The 20,845-nt window shown below is 39.5% G+C and overlaps 1 protein-coding gene across 3 annotated transcripts in view; it reads left to right on the top strand.

Moving 5' to 3' along the window:
- Positions 1 to 294: 294 nt before the first annotated feature.
- OSBPL8 (oxysterol binding protein like 8) overlaps positions 295 to 20,845 on the top strand; it is a 102,382-nt gene continuing 81,831 nt past the window's right edge. The window contains exons 1-2 of one of the 3 annotated variants that reach the window (XM_020804278.3): positions 295 to 442; positions 16,355 to 16,443. In XM_020804278.3, the coding sequence (XP_020659937.2) occupies positions 16,402 to 16,443 (42 nt within the window). In that variant the 5' untranslated portion in view covers positions 295 to 442; positions 16,355 to 16,401. Of the gene's footprint in view, positions 443 to 468; positions 576 to 16,354; positions 16,444 to 20,845 lie in introns of those variants that run through there. The other 2 variants (XM_073000353.2, XM_078376931.1) reach the window with 2 other exon arrangements.

The following is a 20,845-nucleotide window of genomic DNA, read 5'->3' as shown; positions in this document are numbered from 1 at the left end:
TCCTCAGCGCCGCACTAAGGATCCCCAGACACACGTGACCCCCCCTCCAAAGGGCGTGACTGCTCGCCCAGCCTCCCAGCCCCCCCTCCCCCTCTAAAGCAGGCTCGCGGATTCAGTCAAGCGGCGGCGGCGGTTGATGAGAGAATCGAGGCGCGACTCTCTCAGGAGCGGCGAGAGAAAAGGAAGGGGAAAGGAGAAGAAGGTGGAAGGGGAGTCGCTCCCTCAGCGCGGGGTGCGCGCGAGCCAAAACCAGCCGGCGCGCGGGCGGTGGTGCTCGCGCGCAGGAGCTCCTCTTGGCGCCTAAAGTCGTCTTTATTTCCCACTCACCCACCCCCTCTCCGCTCCACCACCACCACCTCTTCCAGCATCTTGTGGCTCCGGCCCAGCCCTTTTCCGGAGGTGGAGGGTCTGGGGACGGTGGGAGGGCCCCTGGAAGAGCGAGGTAAGAGAGAGAGAGAGAGAGAGAGAGAGAGAGAGTGAAGGGGGGGCGTCTCGGGGTGTGTGTGAATCTATTCATGGCCCTGGCTGAGCAGGGAGAGGGCTGCCCGAGTCGCAGACCCTTGTCCTACGGCGCGGTGAGGGTGCGAGGCGGCGGGACAGGCGGGGAACCGTCGCCCGTCCGAGGGGAGCCTCGGCGGAGGGTTCCCTCTAATTGTCGGGCGCTGGGTGGTGTGACCTTGGGTACCTCGCTCGGGTACCTCATAGCGTTGACAATAACTATCAAAGCGACGAAGACTGTTTGCGCTGCTGCCACTCCAGTATACAGTATTGCAAAGTTGGATACGGTCGTGCCCCATTTTGGTGCCTGTGACTGAAATGTGTAGCACCCGAGAGCTGTGTTTCTAATTCTGCTTCCTTTTCTTACCTATTCACGTGGGGGGTAGGGTGGGGTGGGGCTCCCTCTCTGTGAGGATGTCGGAGGGGAACAGTGTTGAGGGGGGTTCGCTGAGATTAATGCACTAAAAGTCCAGATTAATGTCTCATTCTTGAATTTGTGTTGATCTGTATATTCCGTACTTGAATTTGTAGCATACTTCAACCTGTAGCATTTTAATATTTGCCTTTTAACAAATCTTTTCAGTTTTATGAGGCTTCATTTAAAAAAGATGGGCAGGCAGTGGTTTTCTGTCAGCATTTTTCCAGCTGTAGTACAGGAATACTAGCTTTCCTGCCCTTTGCAGAGCTGTTTGATGATAAGGTGGTAATAATAATAATAATAATAATAATAATAATAATAATAATAATAATAATAATAATAATAATAATAATAATAATAATAATAATAATAATAATAATAATAATAATAATGTGCAACTAGGAAAAACGGAAAAGGCGCATCAAGAGACTGAAGTAAGCAAATGAAGCAGGCAAAAGTTGTGCCAAGCCACTTGCAGAGGAAAAGCACAAGTTATGTTTGTTGTCATTACCGCTGTCTGATATTGCAAGTCATATAAACTGGCATGTATTTTTGTTTATTTGCTTTTCTCCTTCCTGTTAGTCAGCCTCTGTGCAATGTAAGTGGAGTGTTCAGTCCATTGAAAGTCTTGTTTTGTGTATGACAGTAGGTTATTCTGCAGAGATGTATTTGTTCATAAGTAATTATGGATGCATTTTGTTAATTCTGCATAAATTTGCAGCAGATCTCCATAATTTTTGTGGAACTTATTTTCAAATAGGTTGTAATTCTACTACTTTATTTTTTGTAAACTGTGACATAAGTAAGGCACCCATGTACCTTTTAGATTTCTATAACATTAGGAGAGAATGGAACATCTGAGTTTGACAACATCTGAAGTACTGAAGATGAGTTGTAGGATGGTTCCTAGTTGGTATTGAAGCAGTGTGGCCTGCAGTAGTGACTGGTAAATCTGTGTACAGTATTTTGGGGATCGTCCACGTGTCCACATACACACTCTGGCTGACTTGGTTATTTCATTATATTTCATTCTGTTGATCTGCTTGCTACGGCTAAGCTTGTTTTCTGTACAGTGTGGAAGGAAATATATTGCTGGTGAATTCAGTTGTGGACTGTCAGGTACAAGCATGCCTACAACTATGCCTCCATGGGGGGGTGTCACTTGAGACAGGGCTCTTTCACCTTTGGCAGTATCACCAACTTGAATTAGCTCACTCTGAGAGAAGATCAGATACATACATATATGTATGTATAGTTGTTTGTCCACAGACCTAATCAAATCACTACTTTTAGGTGTTAGCAATTTCAGAATTTTGAAAATAAAGGGATAAAATGGGGCAGATGAAAGGTATGTGATGAAATGGAGTTTAACAAAGATTTGGTTCTCATTTTCCAGAGAACCAAAAGGGATAGTAGTTCTTTGAATAGTTATAGCAGTGGTTTCTTAGCACTCCATGAGTGTTGAGCTCTTCTGGATCAGCATCATTTCCCTCTCATTGTTGATTTGCATGGTTGGCTCTAAAAATAAACAAAACACCTGCTTCTGGTGGTTCGTTGCCATTGGCTGTACTTTATATGAGGCTAATTATTTTCCTGTGTAAGAGAGCTATTTAATTTTCCCGAGGTATACAGCAGTATGAACCAAGTAGTTATTTACATATATTTGTTCTTGTAGCAAAACTTTACGAATGTCTCTGAAGAACTGGAAAATATCTTACATTTTGAAATTAACATTTCTATTTATATATTTGAGAAAACACTACCATTCTCTTTTGTAATTCTATATGACGGACAAGCTTGCTTAGTTCAATGCAAACACAATGCTAGGTGTCTGAAAGCATCATATGTCTTCAGTATATAGATATGATTTTAACGTATGGCACTTCATTTTGCTCTTTCTATCCCATTTTATCCTTTCCTGAATACAAGATTAATATCCTCCCCCCCTGGCCACCAATCCTTTGGATTCTTTACCTGAGGTGGCTTTTTCCTGCTGTGTTTATTCTTCTAAAAATGGGCTTTATGTCCTTCACACGCAATTTTCTGCATATGTTCTTTTAAGAGTAACCTTCTTTTCTTGTACAAATTACCAGCTACTGAGTTTGATATAATCTGTGATGCTGGACTGTATCTAATGGCGTTTTTCTAGTGGTGAACAGCAAAACTGAGAGGTATGCTTCCTTTTTTGTGTTTGCCTTGTTTCATCTTTTAAAATCCTACCTAGACAGCTAGAGACCCCTTAGTGCAGGAGAAATTGTGCAAGAGGCCATACAGAGAAGAGCAAATTGTTTTTAAAAATGCTTCTTCCTGAGTAGTTTATATAAGTTGCTACTGGTTCAAATATACTTCCATCAACCAAGGGACATATTTGGATATAATCTCAAGTACTATATTTTCTTTTCAATGTCTCCATAACCTGTGCAAACAGTCTACATAAAATTAGTATCTTTCCATTTGAAAAGTTAAAAGACCCACCCACAACAAACACAGTTGATATTTAAAAGAGATGCACAGTCACGGCCAAAAATATTAGCGCCCTTGCAATTCTGTCAGAAAATGCGACCCTTCTCTCAGATAATTATTGCAGTTGCAAATGTTTTGGTATTCACATGTTCATTTCTTTGGTTTGCATTGGAACAACACAAAAAATAAACAGAGGAAAAGTAAAATCTGATATAATCCAAAAATGCACTGGCCAACATTATTGGCACCCTGTCTAAATTGTAAGAAATAATTGCTTTTCAAGCATGTGATGCTCCTATAATTTGTATTTAGACACACCTGTTGCAAGTAAGAGGTGTGGGCAATATAGTAATCACACTATATTACTATATTGTTAAGATGGAGAAAAGTTGAGTCAGCCTTTGTGTTGTGCGTGACACTGAGCATGGAGAAAAGAGTGAAGCATAAAGAGGTGTCTATGGCAGGGGTCAGGGAACTTTTTTACCTTGTACCCCACCAAAAATTTATATGCGCCGACGTTACCCCCTGGATTTGAAAGTAAGGAAATCATACATTATTTGAATTCAAAATATTATTGAATCTACAAAGGCTGTGTACCGAACTATCAGGATATATCATAAGTATCAATGGCTGCCAGGCTGTGTACCGACCTAGCAGGATGCACCAATTTTAATAAAGATTTGCACTATTTTTGCTGGAACACATTGCACTCCAGCCATGGGGTGGTATAGGGAGTAGTAAGGTGTCCAACATGCCTAGCAAGTTGCATTAAATTTTTGCTAGCTCGCAGAGGATTTAATCATCATCAGTGGCTGCCAGAGCGGTGCTAGCAATTGGGGGTGGGTTCCTACCACTTTAATCATTCTGTGTCTGGTTTGCAAAAAAGGAACAAACCAGGCTAAATCATGTCACCCACCCTGGTGCCACAGCCCAACATCAAAAACCAGTGCACTATTTTTTTTTATCATCATCAATGGAAAACTCAGCAGCAGCCAGAGGACTGGAAAAGATCAGTCTACATCCCAATCCCAAAGAAGGGCAGTGCCAAAGAATGCTCCAACTACTGTCCAATTGCACTCATTTCACACGCTAGCAAGGTTATGCTCAAAATCCTACAAGGTAGGCTTTGCTCATTACCCCTAGGATTTTCATTTTTACCCCATTTGGGGTAATTTACCCCTGTTCCCAGACCATTGGTCTATGGATTTGAGAGAAAAAATGTGGAAAAACATAGATAATCTCAAGGTTACAAGTTCATCTCCAGAGATCTTAATGTTCCTCTGTCTACTGTGCGCAATATCATCAAGATATTTACAGACCATGGCACTGTAGCTAACCTCCCTGGACATGGATGGAAGAGCAAAATTACTGAAAAATTACAACGAAAGGTTGTTCGAATGGTGGATACAGAAGCCAGATTAACTTCCCAACAAATTCAAGATGATCTGGAGACATAGGGTACAACATTGTCAGCTCTTACTATCTGTCGCCATTTGAGTGAAAAGGGACGCTATAGCAGGAGACCCAGGAGAACACCACTGCTGACACAAAGGCATAAAAACGCAAGACTGGAGGATGGTATGCTAAAACCTATGTGACAAAACCACAATCCTTCTGGGAGAACGTACTGTGGACAGATGAGACAAAAGTAGAGTTTTTTGGTCAAGGACATCATGGCACTGTTTACAGAAAAAGAAATGAGGCATTCAAAGAAAAGAACACAGTCCCTACAGTCCAACATGGTGGAGGTTCAAATATGTTTTGGGGTTGTTTTGCTGCTTCTGGCATTGGATGCCTTGACTCTGTGAATGGTATAATGAAATCAGATGATTACCAAAGAATTTTGGGGCGCACCGTAGTGGCCACTGTCAGAAAGCTGCATCTCCACCAGAGGTCATGGGTCTTCCAGCAGGACAATGACCCGAAACACACTTCAGAAAGCACTCAGAAATGGTTACAAACAAAGCGCTGGAGAGTTCTGAAATGGCTAGCAATGAGTCCAGATCTGAATCCCATAGAAGACCTGTGGAATGATCTCAAAACCGTAGTTGGGAAAAGCCATCCTTCAAATCTGAAGGCCCTGGAGCAGTTTGCAAAAGAAGAGTGGTCCAAAATTCCAGTAGAGAGGTATAAGAAACTCCTTCATGGCTACAGGAAGTGATTGGTTTTAGTTATTTTTTCCAAAGTGGCTGCTGCCAAATATTAAGTCAAGGGTGCCAATAATGTTGGCCAGTGTATGTTTGGGTTTCTGTGTGGAATTGTGTCAGATTTGACTTTTCCTCTCTGTTTTTTTGTGTTGATCCAACGTAAATCAAAGAAATGAACACGTGAGTGCCAAAACATTTGCAACTGCAACAATTTTCTGAGAGAAGGGTTGCACTTTCTGCAAGAATGCCAATATTTTTGGCCATAACTGTGTATGTCCCTTCTGATGCTTCTGAGCCTTCAAATTCTATGCAATACACAGCAACCATCATCATTTTGTGCAAATTGCATTACTTGTGTTCAAATATTATTCTACATAATCTACTTGAGGCAAGTTATAACTCGGAGAAAGTAGAATAATTTTGCAGTTGCTTGTGAGACTGAGACAAATGACGATTTACACCTGTATTCTCATATATGTCAGGAAGAACTTGTGATTCATCATCATGCCTGGTGATATCTGTTTGCTCTATTATATAGTGCCACTGTTAAACAGGTTTTACAGGTACAGGCTGTCTTTATTTTGTGTTATAATGCCTTTTTTTACACTCTACAGTAATTCTATCAGAAATGCATTTGCCAAAATTACTGCAGTTTTCTGTAGTACTAATATTCTTGAAGGGCAATTATTTCAAAATTAAGCCCTTAAAATCTTAAGAAAATAGGCTATTTCACAGCATAAAAGTATATCTGGAACATGTTCTACAAGTTATTTTTTACCCTTCCTTTTTCCTGTCTTCACTGGTATTCTTTTGAACATCCAGGATGATGCAAGTAAACCCCTGCTCTCTGAAGAACAAAGCTCTCAAACAAGAATAAATACTGTTTGGTTTTAGAGATGCACAATCTCTTTAGAAGTGAACAGAGCAATATACTAGGTTCATATTAGACTGTAATCCAGTCTTTTCTGGAATTCAGAGATAAACATATTCAACACATTCCCTTAAAAGTGCACCCTTATCTCCTAGTAAAACTGAAATACAGTGGTGCCTCGCATAACGTTTTTAATTGGTTCCAAAAAAAAACCTTATGCGAAAAAAACTTTATGCGAAACACCATTTCCCATAGAGATGCATTGGAAACCGGTTAATCCGTTCCAATAGGCACGGATTGCCGTCCTTAAGCGAAAAAACCCATAGGAAACATCGTTAAACGATACAATGTATCCTCCATTGGAATGTATTGTAGCTGACTCAATATGTTTCAATGGCTTTGCGAAGTCAATTTTTGCAAAATTAAGTGTGTCATAAAAGGGTCAAAAATGGTTTTAAATGCTTGGATTAGCTTCTGCACCCTCTAAAACGGATGCAAAAGTTAATTTGGCTTTGATCTGACTTTTCGTTAATTAATGGTGAATTTTTTCCCCCCAACTTTTGACAGCTGTCAAAATCTGACAGCTCCATTATTTCCTATGGGGGAAGAAAAAATTCACAAAAAATTAATGAAGACTCAGCAACTGTTCTAAATTCTTGGGTTCGTTAGAGGACCCCCTAAGTTGTGTGCAAACCTGATTTGGCTTTGATCTGAACTTTCGTTAATTTTTTGTAAATTGTTTTCTCCCCCATAGGAAAGCATGGAGCTGTCAGATTTTGACAGGTCCATTGGTTCCTATGGGCCAAAAAACAAAAATTCACAAAAAATTAACGAAAAGTCAGATCAAAGCCAAATCAGGTTTGCACATGTCTTAAGGGGTCCTCTAACGAATCCAAGCATTTAGAACCGTTTTTGACCCTTCTAAGACACTTTTTTAATTGAAAAAAAAAACATCGTTAAGTGAAGCAGGGGACCTAAAACAAAAAACGTTAAGCGAAGCATGGTCCCAAAAACGCTATGCGAAAATCGCCCATAGGGAAAAACGTTATACGAAGCACAATCTGACTGAAAAAATAAACGTTAAGCGAAAAAAACGTTAAACGAAGCAAACGTTATGCGAGGCACCACTGTATTGTAAAAAGAGTTTTTTTCTGGACAAAGAAAGGTGTGACATTTACCACGTGGCCCCTGCTTGTTTCACCAAACAACGAGCTCATGTTACATATCCCACAACGTCCTGTAACACGCTGCCACCAGTTGATCTCTTTACCAACTATGTTTCCTGTAAAAGACTGAGGTCCATTCAGTACTTTGAAATAAGAACAGGTTTATTGGTTATAAGACGTTTCAGGAATAGTTCTTAAGCACATTTTTAAAGTTGCACAAAGCGTTCAGTATGTATTTTCCTTTAACCTCTCCTATATTTAACTAATACAGATAACACTCTGACTGTTCACTCCCTAAACTCTCTCTCTGCCTCAAAACTCAAACTTTCTCTTCAAACCTCTCTCCTCTATCTCTTCTCTATCTCCTCCCTATCTACCCTACACTCTGCTACAGCCCCCCTTCTATATAGCTGGCTCCTCCTCCCAACAGCTCCCTATTGGTTCGTGCAAGTGCACTGCAGAATATGCATGACAGGGTGACTGCTACAAAAGGCACTTCTTAAATCTGATAAAGTTGACAGCTTTATTAAAACTAGTACAGTGGTGCCTTGACTTATGACCGTCCTGACATATGACCATTTAGAGTTACGACCCGCTCCGGCTGCAAAATTTTGCTTCGACTTGCAGCCAGAGCTTTGAGCTGGGATCCAAAGAGGCAGGGAAAAAAGGCGGGGAATTCAAATTCCCCGTTGGTCAGGGAAGAGCTTCTTTGTAGTTATTTTGCCTCAATGGTTAGAGTATGTGTGTGGGATGAGGCTTGGGACTGCCTGGTGCTGCTTTCGGGTTTTGAGTAAGTGCATTTACAGGGTTTTGCAGAGTATGTTTGGGCTGGGGGGGTTATGTTTTTGTGCTGTGATTTTGTGTGTGTGTGTTTTGTTGTGTTTATTTTTTCAGCCCCAGTGCCTTCCGATGGGGCTTGTTGTGCTGTTTATTTTTAGTTAAAAACGTTTTTAAGCCCCAGCGCCTTCCGATGGGGCTGTTGTATGCTTTATTTTTGGTTATTTTTTAAAAAGCCCCAGCGCCTTCTGACGGGGCTGCTTTGTTCTTTATTTTAGGTTTTTTTTTAAAGCTCCAGCGCCTTCCGATAGGGCTGCTGTGTGCTTTATTTTTGGTTTTGTTTTGTTTTTTAAGCCCCAGCGCCTTCCGAGGGGGCCGCTTTGTTCTTCATTTTTAGGGGTTTTTTTAAGCCCCAGCGCCTTCCAAGGGGGCTGCGGTATGCTGCTGCTGCTACTGCTGCTGCTGCTATTATTATTATTATTATTATTATTATTATTTATTATTATTATTATTATTATTATTATTATTATTATTATTATTATTATTATTATTATAAGGCTGATGTCATAAGTGGCTTTTAAAAAAATAAATGTATGTTAAAATTAAAATCTTAAAATGCTAGAGTACTGTGAACTCAAAATATTATAGTCACTGAAATATGTACTATAGGATTTGCAAACACTGCTTGGGTCCAAGTTTCCTGAAGGACTGTATCTTCCCAAATAAACCTCAGTGGTGCTTAAGATCATCAGAGGAGGCCCTTCTCTCAGTCCCATTACCAGTACAGACATGACTGATGGGAACACAAGAGAGGGCTTTCTCTGTGGCAGCTCCCAGATTATGGAATGCTCTCCCTTGGGAGATCAGGCCGGCTTGCAAGCTTTTATCCTTCCGCCAATACCTGAAGACCCATCTTTTCAGACAGGCTTTTAACAGTCATGATTGAAACCCTGAATGCCCTTTTAAAGTTAAAGTTTTAGATGTTTATTCACTTTTATTATTTAATCATACTTTAATTAGCATTCAGTTTAATTGTTTTTTAATGTTTAACTTATGTTTTTAATTCTGTTCTTCTAATATGAGCTGGCTTGGGTCCCGTTCTTGTGTGAAGCCAACCTACGAAACAAACAAATCATTACACATTGGAACATATGCAGTTCAGCTGTTAGGAATTGTTATTCTTCATTGGCCTTGTTTACTGGAGAACTGGCTTGATATGCATCCTGATATCCAGTAGCTTGATATGCATCCTGGAATCTAAGTAGGGATATGTTAATTAGTGGCATTGAGAGTTAAATTCTTTCACTTGTACCTTCATAACTGTGCAACAAAATTTTGGTCATGGATTCCTTCATTTATAATGTGATTAGAAATGCAGTCGGACCCCCATATCCACTGGGGATTGGTTCCAAGCCCCCTGTGGATATTGAACTCTGTGGACAATAGTGAACAAGAAAGAGCATGATAAAAGGGGGGAAAAACAAAAAAATCCAAATGCATTACCAGAACTGGTCACTAGAGCATGCAAGATACCATGCAATATATTCTTCACTAACAAGTGTTTATAGCAAGGGTCCCCAACCCCTGGTCTACGGACTGATCCCGGTCCGTGGCCTTGGCAGGACCAGGCCACAGAGACAGATCTCCTGCCCCCCCACCCCCACCCCCATGTATGCACACACAGACTCATGCATGCCCCCCTGCATGTACGCATGACCCCCAAGCACGGACACATGCATGACCCTCCGCATGCATGCATGGATGCCCCCCCAATCCATGGGCTCCTCCTATGCACGACCCTAGTCACAGATGTACTGCAAACACACATGCACACACCCCGCCCCCACGTGTATACTAAACCATTTGGTGGTGTCAAAAAGGTTGGAAACCACTGGTTTATAGCAGTGGTTCTTAACCTTTGTTACTCGGATGCTTTTGAACTGCAACTCCCAGAAACCCCAGTCAGGACAGCTGGTGGTGAAGGCTTCTGGGAGTTGCAGTCCAAAACTCCTGAGTAACGCAAGGTTAAGAACCAGTGGTTATAGCATGATCTCTGACTCCCTCTAGTGGCCAATTCTGATAATATATGCAAAAATAGTTTTTTTCTGGATTTTTAAAAATATTTTTAATATTTTCAGACAGTGGATAAGTGAATCAGTGGATACTGATCCCGTGGATAAGATGGTTCTACTATATTCTATATTTTAAAGAGACACTTGAGTAATGACAGTGTTGGAATCTCTGGGCTGAATTCAGCTCTAAGAGTTGTTGCATGCTCTAATCCTTTCTGTTTACTTCAGAGTTGACACAGATACAGAATGTGGAGACAAATAAACCAAGTATTGGATTGTAGCAATAGAGAATATACGGAAAGGTGCCTCAGACTGGCCATTGTACAATGCTACTAATGCTTAGTATTTCTGCTAATTTTGTTTGCATATGATGCAATTATTTCTTAATCCTGCATATTTGTTTCCTCTTTCTGTTCCTCATTTAGCCTTCTCGGAAGGGCTTGCCTACCCCAGTATCAGTGTGGTAAGATGAGCTGAAGTCTTATTTGTGGTAGTTCCACTGTCAGAAATTGATAAAAGACTCCTTTTTTTGGCTGTGATGCTCTGTTTAGATGTCCTCCCCCAGGGAGGCTCATGTAGGATCAAATTTATTTCTATACAGGCAACAAGCACTTTAATTATTTGGACATTTTAAAATCTAAGTCTGCTGTTTTTTGCTAATGTTTTGAGCTTCTCATGTTTTGGTTTTATAGTGGCTGATTTTCACATTAATGTTCTTCAACTATAGCAGGGATTCCCAACCCCCAGTCCGTAGCCCAGTGCCAGTCCGTGAGCTTCGCAAGACCGGGCCGCGGAGACCGATCTCCTCCTCCCCTGCATGGCACATGGTGGGCGTGGCATGCGTGTACGCATGCATGGGTGAGCGGACGTGTTCGCGGATGAGCGCACCACGCCGACCCACGCACTGACCCCTCCCACCCCAAACCGGTCTGAGATCCTGAAAAAGTTGGGGCCCACTGAACTATAGCATGCCCTAGATTTTTTAAAAATAAATTGAAATGTGGAATTAAAATGTTAAGCTGACTGAGGTCTATTTTAGACTGTCAATTATTTTACCATCATGGACACTTACAATATTTTGACAATTGGATCATATTCTTACTAAGAAGGAATCCTAATTAATACCATTGGTGCTCTTGTAATGTTTGGTAAAGATAAAGGATCCTCTTTTATGGGGAGAGGAAGGGAAGGATGTGGTCCTGCAATCTTCTCAGGATTTCTTTGTCTTCAGTGATTACTGCTCATAATCGCTGTACATTAGCTGCAATATAAAAGGTTAATATTCTTTGTTGTTTGGAAGTATGACTGAGAGGATGCTGTTGAATTCATGCTTTGTTTATGGTGTCCCTGTAGGCATGTGGAGTGGTACTAGTGGAATAAAATACCAGGTTAGATATTCTTGGGTTTTTGGCTAGGCAGAGTTGCTCTTAATACTTTTGCCATAATTAGAATTGCAGCAGGAATAGTGCAGCATTTTATTTGTCCATGGCACTGAGTTTATGCTAGGAAGAAACTGTAAGGTTTATGAGTGTCTCAGTCCTTTGCCCACAGCTACGTATTTTCAGGAACAAGACAGATAATAGATTATTAACATTCTTTGAATTTGTCCAAAATATAGTCAGATTGCTTAAGCAAAGTCCTAGAGGCAAAATTCTTGTTTCTATGCAAGAGGCTCCAGGTTCAGTTGTGAGAGAATTTCATGCCCTGAGAGAAAGAAATACTGCACTGTTAGGAAGTTGAGATTGAGTTTACAAGAGCTGAAGAGGACAGTTGAGGACAGGGCATTTTGGAGATCTCTCATTCATAGGGTTGTTGTAAGTCAGAGGTGACTTAATGGCACTTAACAACAACAGGAAGCTGAATAACTTGTCTTAAGGGTTTCATGCTCAGAAACAACACATACACCAGGGTAGATATTAGGTTGTCCATTATTCATTACCTCCTGAGCATTCCATGAACATTTGTTTCCAATAATGGCCAGTTAGTTTTTTTAACCTGATGGTTACCTGTAATTAGTTAATGAAATGGCTCTTGTGTCTTCTGCTCAAGAGCAGAAATACTGTTGTAAATACTGTTGCAAAATGTCTCTTTTGATAAATGCCAAAAGAAGTAGTGTTTGTGCTGAACTCTGAAGTATGATTAGACCAACCTAAATATTTTGGGAGATACTCCATATTTAACTGAAGTAAAATGACCGCATACTGGGTTAGACTGTATGACTGCATACTGGGTTAGACTGTAAGAGTGCTCTGTAGTTCTTTGTTTATCAGCTGGGGGAAAGGAAACAACCTGCTATTTAGTTGGGCTGTAATGAGATGACAAGTTCACTACTGTACAGGTATTTGTTTCCTTTATGTTGAGCTATTCACCACTAACTCATTTGAGCTAGTGATAGTTTTTATGGGCTTGGAAATTATTTTCTCTTCAATTGATATTGATTGGGCACTGAACCTTCTAGAACTGGTATTTCAAGAGTGAATGGCGCATATATGAAAAACTGCCTTTAATGACTTATGAGTTGCCTTTTTGAGGAATGTTTTGCTTACAACAATTTCCCCACATAGCTATTCAGCAACCTGGTATTCTTGCTCCTTGCCTTGGTGAGACATACAACAAGTAGTAACTCATCTCTTTATGCAGCCTAATATATAAATGACTTTACAGTATTTTCAATAGTTTAACATTTTTTTTTAAAATGAAATGGCATGAAAGCGATGTATTATTGTTGCTGTTGTTAATCAAAAATATCAGATACAGTCAATCAAAATTATAAAAATATTGACTGGTATTATACAACAGATACAAGTTTTACACAAAAAACAAGTATCTGTTAAATATTGACACAGTATTATGCTTTTGCAAATACTGTATTGCCATTTTTTAAAAGTGCTGATGATGTCATTTCTGAGATCTGCAACTGCTTATAATACTGTGTGAAATTTCTTGATATTTTCCCCCAAAATATCTTAACTTGGTTGTTTCCTGACATTTTCTTTACCTGATGTTCCCACAGATTCTTGGATGCTGGCAGATTATATTTTTTTTATAAAATGACCTATGTATTAATTTTGCAACTCTGTCATGTCTAGCCTTGTCTGTGCAGTCTTTGAACACTCAGAGATGAGGTGTGACATGGTGTTATCTTTTTCTTGGCAGAGTTGACATTTGCTGTTTACACCAATTCTTTGAATTTTAGCTTTCATGACATTAGTTTGGAGTGCTTGTTCTTCTGCAGCAAAGATTAAGCTTTCAGTTTCTTGATGGTCTCCAGTTTTAGAGATGCCCAAGTAAAGTTATTATGTTTCCCATCAATATTTCTCAGATATTGTCAATGCAGTAGTTTATTTTTCCAGCTATTTAATTTCCAATTGTTGTTTCCTAAATTCAGCCTTCATTTCAGTTATTTTCAAGCTGTTTTCCATTTTCACTGCCTGAAGTAATTTTTCTCTACCTCTATTAATATCATTATTTACATTCCTTTTTCTTCCTGTACAACCTGTTGTATTTGTAGTAATCCATGACCTTTGTCATTAAATAGAATCTGTCCACATCACTTTTTGGATAGTACACAATGCATATTCATTAATTTCCATTTTTTCACTCCAGTTTTTCTAATTTACTTTGTGTCCAATCTAATGTTTTATCTAGGTATCTAACTACTGGGACTCCCCATGTATTTATGGCTTTGATTGTATTTCCACCACTATTGTTGTTGGTTATTATTGTTGATGTTGGTGGTGATGTTTTGTTGCTGTTGTTGTTGTTGTTAGTATTAGTATTTTCATATATACTTGAGTCCTTGTTTTAAACTTTATTCTCTTTTGATTTATTTTTGAGGATGAGAACATTTTACCTTGCTCATTGGAACAGGTCTGTGGTCTAGGAAGGCCTCGCTCTGAAGTGGTGGATTGGCAGCTCTTCCACTAAGTTATGGGCCATTCATACTGTGTTTTCCCGAAAATAAGACCTAACCTGAAAATAAGTCCTAGTATGATTTTTCAGGATGCTCGTAATACAAGCCCTACCCCAAAAATAAGCCCTAGTTAAGTGAAACCCCACTGTCCACCATTGTGCACCACTGTGCAGCAACCAGAAGATGACATGACTCTATTTGAATAAATGTAGACTGTTGTACATGAAAAAAATAAAACATCCCCTGAAAATGAGCCACAATGCTTTTTTTGGAACAAAAATTAATATAAGACCCTGTCTTATCTTTGGAGAAACACGATAGTAGTGATAGAAATAAAAGCATGTCAAGGACAGCAGACTATGTTGTGTTTGGCATTTTGATTAACAAAGAACATCATAGAAAGCATAGAGATTGGTAGAAGTTTGTCAGACCTGGTGTCTTCATTGTTTGGGATTTTATGAATCTCCAGGATGTGTAGAGCAAGCGACACTGTATGAAAATAAATGCAAACTCTGTGAAAATTAATGAAAATCATCTATATATAAAAGATAGTGTTACTTTTGTTTTCAAAGGCAGATGTGCAGAGTATCCTGATGTTTCTGTATAAATTAGTACAGCAATAAATAAATAGTCTTGCACACCTTTAAGATTAACAGTGATAGTAAGCATGAGCTGTCTTGTACATAACCACAAAATGTCATTCAAAATAGAACTTGTTAAAATTGTTATAAGATACTTTCTTGCAACAGACTGACATAGTTACTGCAGTAGAAACAGTAAATAAGGTCTCTACAGACAATTCCATCAACCTGTTTAAAAGACCATAAATGACAGTTTACTGCATAAGAGCTTGCTGTTACTGGATGCGTAGAGCAGCGTCCTTTAACTTGTTACTTTTGAAAAGTTTTGAATGTAATCTCATCATTCATGATACTGGTTGTGCTGAGGGAGATTGATGAGATTAGCATGCAAGATATCTGGGAGCCACCTGGTATAAGGAAATAGCTATAATAGTTTATTCAGCTTCTTTTGTCATTTTTTAGATACATGGATATGAATAATGTTTTGATTTATATGTAAATAGGGCATTTGTGTTTAGAGGAATTGTGGCAGAAATGTTTTCTGTGATGTGTTTATTTTACCATCCTAATACAGTACTTGGATCTCAAAGCTTAAACAGTTTCTGTGAAACCAATTCCTTTCTATATTGCTATGTAGAAAGAAATAATCATTCTTGTTTCATTCATGGTTGAAATGAGACAGTCAGATCATTGTTCTTATATCATGATATTATGAGATACTGGGTGTTATTCTTCTAACAAGCCGGTATTCTAAGCTAAGAACACCCATTACTTGATTATTCTCTGTTATCAAGAGAATAACAAACCAAGGATCCCAGTTTGGGCATAATATTAAACTATAGATAGACATTGGCTGGGCAGGAGATTAAAAAGTGATTAAGCAGTGTGAAGCACTGAGATGCTGAATAGCTCAGTGTTTTAGGGAGCTGTCTGTGAAGCCAGAAGTTGGGAGTTCGATTCCCCACTATGCCACCTTGACAAGGTCTGGACTTGATCCATAAGGTCCTTTCTGCAGTTCTAAGATGATTTGCTTGCAGTGATGTAATGGAGGTAGGTCTTGTGGGATGAAAGCTGTGAGACTGAGTAGTAGGGGCTATGCCGTCATATATCCCTGTTTCTTCCATGCTTAGCTGCAGTACTCTTAGCTGGAAGAAATAGATTTTTCTAGGAACAGTATATGGTTACAATATATTGTCCCTCTTATTTAACTATAATTATTTAATACTGAATAGCAGTCAGTTTTATGAAATGTGTGCATCTCCTTTTGGGATGGGTGCTAACCTGCCAATAGTGTATTTCCTATAAATATGGGAAAAGTAACATTTTCAGAAAGCATATGTATTGGTAGTGAATAATGTGTAGCATTTGCTCTTCAGTAGTTTGAGTGCATTATATTGTCTGTAACAAATAACTCATAGTGTGTATGTGTGTGTTGTTTTTTTTAATAGATTGCAGAATGGAAGAACTCTAAGTAAAAGACAAGATCTGTTCCAGCATGGAGACTGCTTCATTGGAAGGCGAGCCTGATAGAGTTTCGGTGAGCCATTTTATATATGAGGTTAGCAACTGGTGAATCTGAAGAAGAGGAATTTTCTAAAATATACGAGAAGTAAAGAATCTTATCCCCCTTCTTCATATGCATTAGAGACATTGTGTAATGAAACACTGATGACAATACGTATCTAGAACATTCTGGGGGGGACAGCTGCAAAGAGGTGGAATCTGTTGGAAAAAAATTTGGACTTCTGAATTGATAGTGATTCTTAAAAAGACCTCCTGTGTTGCATTACTTGTAGCAATATATAATGATTAAGCCAGAAGACACAGAATTTTCATAAAATCCATAGACCAGATTACAATGTGAACATTTGAAGATGCCTTTGTGGGACACAAACTTTGTCTCAAGAGCTGTGATAAAATGGAAGGAATTGGGCTCCTATGTCCTAGTATTTTCAAATAAGAGATATTATACATTTATTTTTGTAAATGTATGAGAAAAAGAATTCTTTGTCCATATTTGTTAACTTGGAAGTATTTTGTAGAGAAAGTAGATTTACTCTTAAAATGTTATGTGATAGAATTCAGCTATAGACCAAATGTAGACCAGATGAGGACTAACTTGTATTTAATTCTTTAGCAGAATGGCCCCTGAAGAGAAACAACTGGGGGAAATGGCATTACCTTGTGCTTAAAAAATTTTAAAGGTTATGCCTGCGTAATTTCTGGCATTGTCAGTCTTTTCACACACGGACCACTTTCATTTTTTCTGGGTATGAAATGGGATTAAGCATTTGTGGAGAGATACTCAGGATAAAAATGGCAGGTTTAATATGATCTATAGAGTTATTAAAAGTTTTGTTGCATGTGAAGACTTAATGTCTTACTACAGCATATGTTTTCATTGTCTGTTGGAGAAATACAAGTAGAAAGCAGTCTTTACAGGAGAATTAAAGAGTGGAAACAGTTTTACTGTGTATTATTGTTATGTGCTGTCAAGTCACTTTCAGTTTTTGGTGACCTTAATAATTCCTTGAGATGTGAGATGTTCAGGGAGTTACTTACCATTGCTAGACTCCTAGTGAGTTTCCATAGCTGGGTTGGAATGTGAAACAGGGCCTCTTGTGTCGTAGTCTAACACTCTGTCATTACAGTACTCTGGCCTTCTGCTGTGTATTACACTGCCAAATACTAACAATAGTTTCCATTACAGTGATGCCTCACAAGACGAATGCCTCACACAACGAAAAACTCGCAAGACGAAAGTGGTTTGCGATTTTCTGGGTGACTCGCAAGACAAATTTTTCAATGGCCATGCTTCGCAAGATGAATAGGAACACATTAATTAAATTTCAGTGCGTTCCTATGGGAAACCGTGCTTCACAAGACGAAATTTTCGCAATACAAAACGGTTTGCAGATGAAGTATTTTCGTCTTGCAAGGCATCACTGTATTGTAATATGGTTTTTGTTTTCCCAACAGTTTGTTTTATTTTTTAAATACAAATGGAAATTGTTGCTTCTTTGTCTTTAAAATGCTGTCAGCTGTTGGTTCCCCATCTTTCCAGAGCGGCTCAAATTATCAAGACTTGTCTGTATCGTTCTGGAAATTTTTAAATTCTTTCAGTCTTCCTACCGCTTTGCTTTTGTTCTCAGGGTGCATTTTCATCGTGTCACAGGTGTCCAATCTCAGTAGGACAGATGATCATTTTTCAGATTTACTAGCAACTTTAAGGGAGAAGAGCAACATTCCCTCTCATTCATACTAGTGCTGTGCAAAGCTCCCCTCCTGCAGGTTTCTGCCTGCAACCAGAAGCAAATCGGCAGCAACATCAATCTGGCTGCATGGGGTTGATACAGTGTTATGCACACATGCATGCATGCAGTTTAGAGGAAACGTTCAAGAAGAGTTAAAGGGAGGGGTACAACCAAGAATCTAATTTCCTTATGTCCTAGGCTTTGATCCTACGTGTTTACTAATGCAGGAGTACCATGTCTAACCAGCAATGCTGACCTCAGCAGCTCTGACATAGTGATGCATGATCAAGAATGGAACCAGCAAAGTTTTTTCTCTTTACCACCTTGAATTTGAAGATGAAAAAATGTGGAATGAAATGTCTCTCACATTTATTGGATAAGGGTTTGCCAGTCAAGACAACGCTTAATAATTTTCAGGGAAACATTCCATTCCATACTATCAAAATTTCAATTTGAAACAATACTGAATTTTCGGCCCCCATTTTGATTCTTCCTTTAAGAAGGAAAGTCTTGCTCACACATCTGGCTATGATTTTTGAAACTTTTATGTGCTTTCTTCACCATTCTCAACTGTGGTGCCCAGTCTGATAAAGACCTGTATAATAAAAAGTTAGCTTGTATTTGTGTGTGTGCATGGGTTTTTGGGTAGTGGTGGTGGTCTGATAAATGTATCACCTGCCCTTGTCTTTGGATTGTATACAAAGACCCTTTGGATCTGTTTGATTTGCATGTTTTTTTATATGGTTGAAATGACTAATCAAATAAATAAATACTGTTACTGATATGCAAGGACCATATGGAGTAGACCTTTGGTCTAGATGGGCAGGATAGAAATCCAATAAATAAATAAATAAATATGGTTTTTGATAGCAGTAGGGAAAACAGCAATACACATAAGATACAGAAGAACAGATGCAATCACAAGAGTGATTTACTGCATATCACATGGACAAAATGCAGCCTTCTTGCTGTTGTTGGACTTTAGTTCTTAGCATTTCTGAATGTTGGCAATGGTAAGCCCCTTCATGGAGTGAATTCTGCAGGTTGTCCTAAAAAGTACCCCTTTGGCTACCTAATCTCATCGGTTCTAAGACTGACAAGTACCTCATATAATAATTTATGCAGTCCTTCAAGGAAATATCTAGAGGACTGAAACTAATAAAGAAGGCATTTACTTAAATTTCTCTCTTAGCTATGAAATTCCTTTGGTAATTGTGGACCAGTCATTATCTTGCAGCCTAAGTTCTTCATAGGGTTGTGATGATGGCTATGTGTGGGAGAGCTGTAAACATCATTCTGGGATCTTTAGGGGGAAGAGCAGAGTAAAAATACATTACAAGCTCAGATGGCAAATTTGTACTTAGTTTTGGAATTCAGGTATTGCTAACTAGTATAATAGCTTCAAAAAGAGGAACAAAGGAACAGGAGTCATTTTCTTCATTATCATGGTCTCTGTGATTCACACATGTGGCCAGACTGCCTGTGCAAGATCCCATCTGGAAGCTTTTAGAGTAAAAACATCTCTTTTTCTCTACTGTCTCCCCTGTCCTTGTACTGGTGTGCATGACCACCTCCTCAGTTCCTTTCTTCCCACCATGAGAGCAACACCTAGGAGTTTCTCAGATGAAAGCAGATTCACCTTGTGGTAATTAGTTTTCTTCTCTTTCTCCTCATTTGTTCTCTTCTGTACTTTATCTAATCCCCCCCCCCCCGAAAGCTGGGTTTTGTTTCTTCTCTACCCCACTCTTCCTCAGGTCTTTTATGGCCCCAGTGAGCCTGGCTACAGCAGGAGGATCTCCCATGCTGACAGCCACAGTAAGTGCATCTGTTGCTTGGGAGAGGGCCATAAGACAACTCAGTGCCCTACAGTGGTACTTCGACTTACGAACGTCTCCACTTGCGAACGTTCCAAGTTACGAACAGCTTCGCAAAATGTTGCTTCAACTTGCGAACTGAGCCTCAACTTATGAACAGGAAAAAAACCTTTCCTGGCCTTTTTTTGACCTAAGTTCATCTTTGGTCAAAAGAAGAAGAAAAAATTCTCCCCCTAGTGGTAGAGTACGGATTAACCGGCTTTGCATTAGTTCCTTTGGGAATTAATGCCTCTACCTATGAACAGCGCCTCAACATATGAACAAAAAACAGTTTGAATGGATTAAATGGTTTTCAATGCATTCCTATGGGAAATCTTGCCTCAACTTACAAACTTTTCGACGTACAAACACCATTCCAATCCAATACGGATTAAGTTAGTAAATCGAGGTACCATTGTATTTGCTGAGGATTCAGCAAAATAGGCTTCTGCAGTAGAGTTTCTAAACTAGAACTCTTCCTCAGGGAGCAATCCCTTCAGGCTGCTAACTGAGCCTCCCAGCAACCTTTGAGCCCAATTTGCAGAACCCCATTGAAAGACTTACTGATGGTGGCTGCAATATGTTGTGATGTGATCCCTTTGATATTCAGAGGCATTGACAAATTGATACTGAGGGATCCTGCCCAGAGTCGAGATGATACCACTCTTGCTGCACAAGCACTACCAAAGAACTTGGCCAAACGCAAAGAGGACCAGTCAAAAAAGAAAACAAAGAACCTGGAAGAACATGCTCCTGCTACAGCAGAGCCCCAGGCATCAACTCAGGCTTCTCCTCCAGTGCCACCAACATTGACTGCTCAAGCCCCCAGTCA

Source organism: Pogona vitticeps, chromosome 5, assembly GCF_051106095.1.
Source record: "Pogona vitticeps strain Pit_001003342236 chromosome 5, PviZW2.1, whole genome shotgun sequence".
In the NCBI taxonomy this organism is placed as follows: domain Eukaryota; kingdom Metazoa; phylum Chordata; class Lepidosauria; order Squamata; family Agamidae; genus Pogona; species Pogona vitticeps.
Note: the sequence above shows the minus strand (reverse complement) of the source record. Positions and strands in the feature narration are given on the sequence as shown.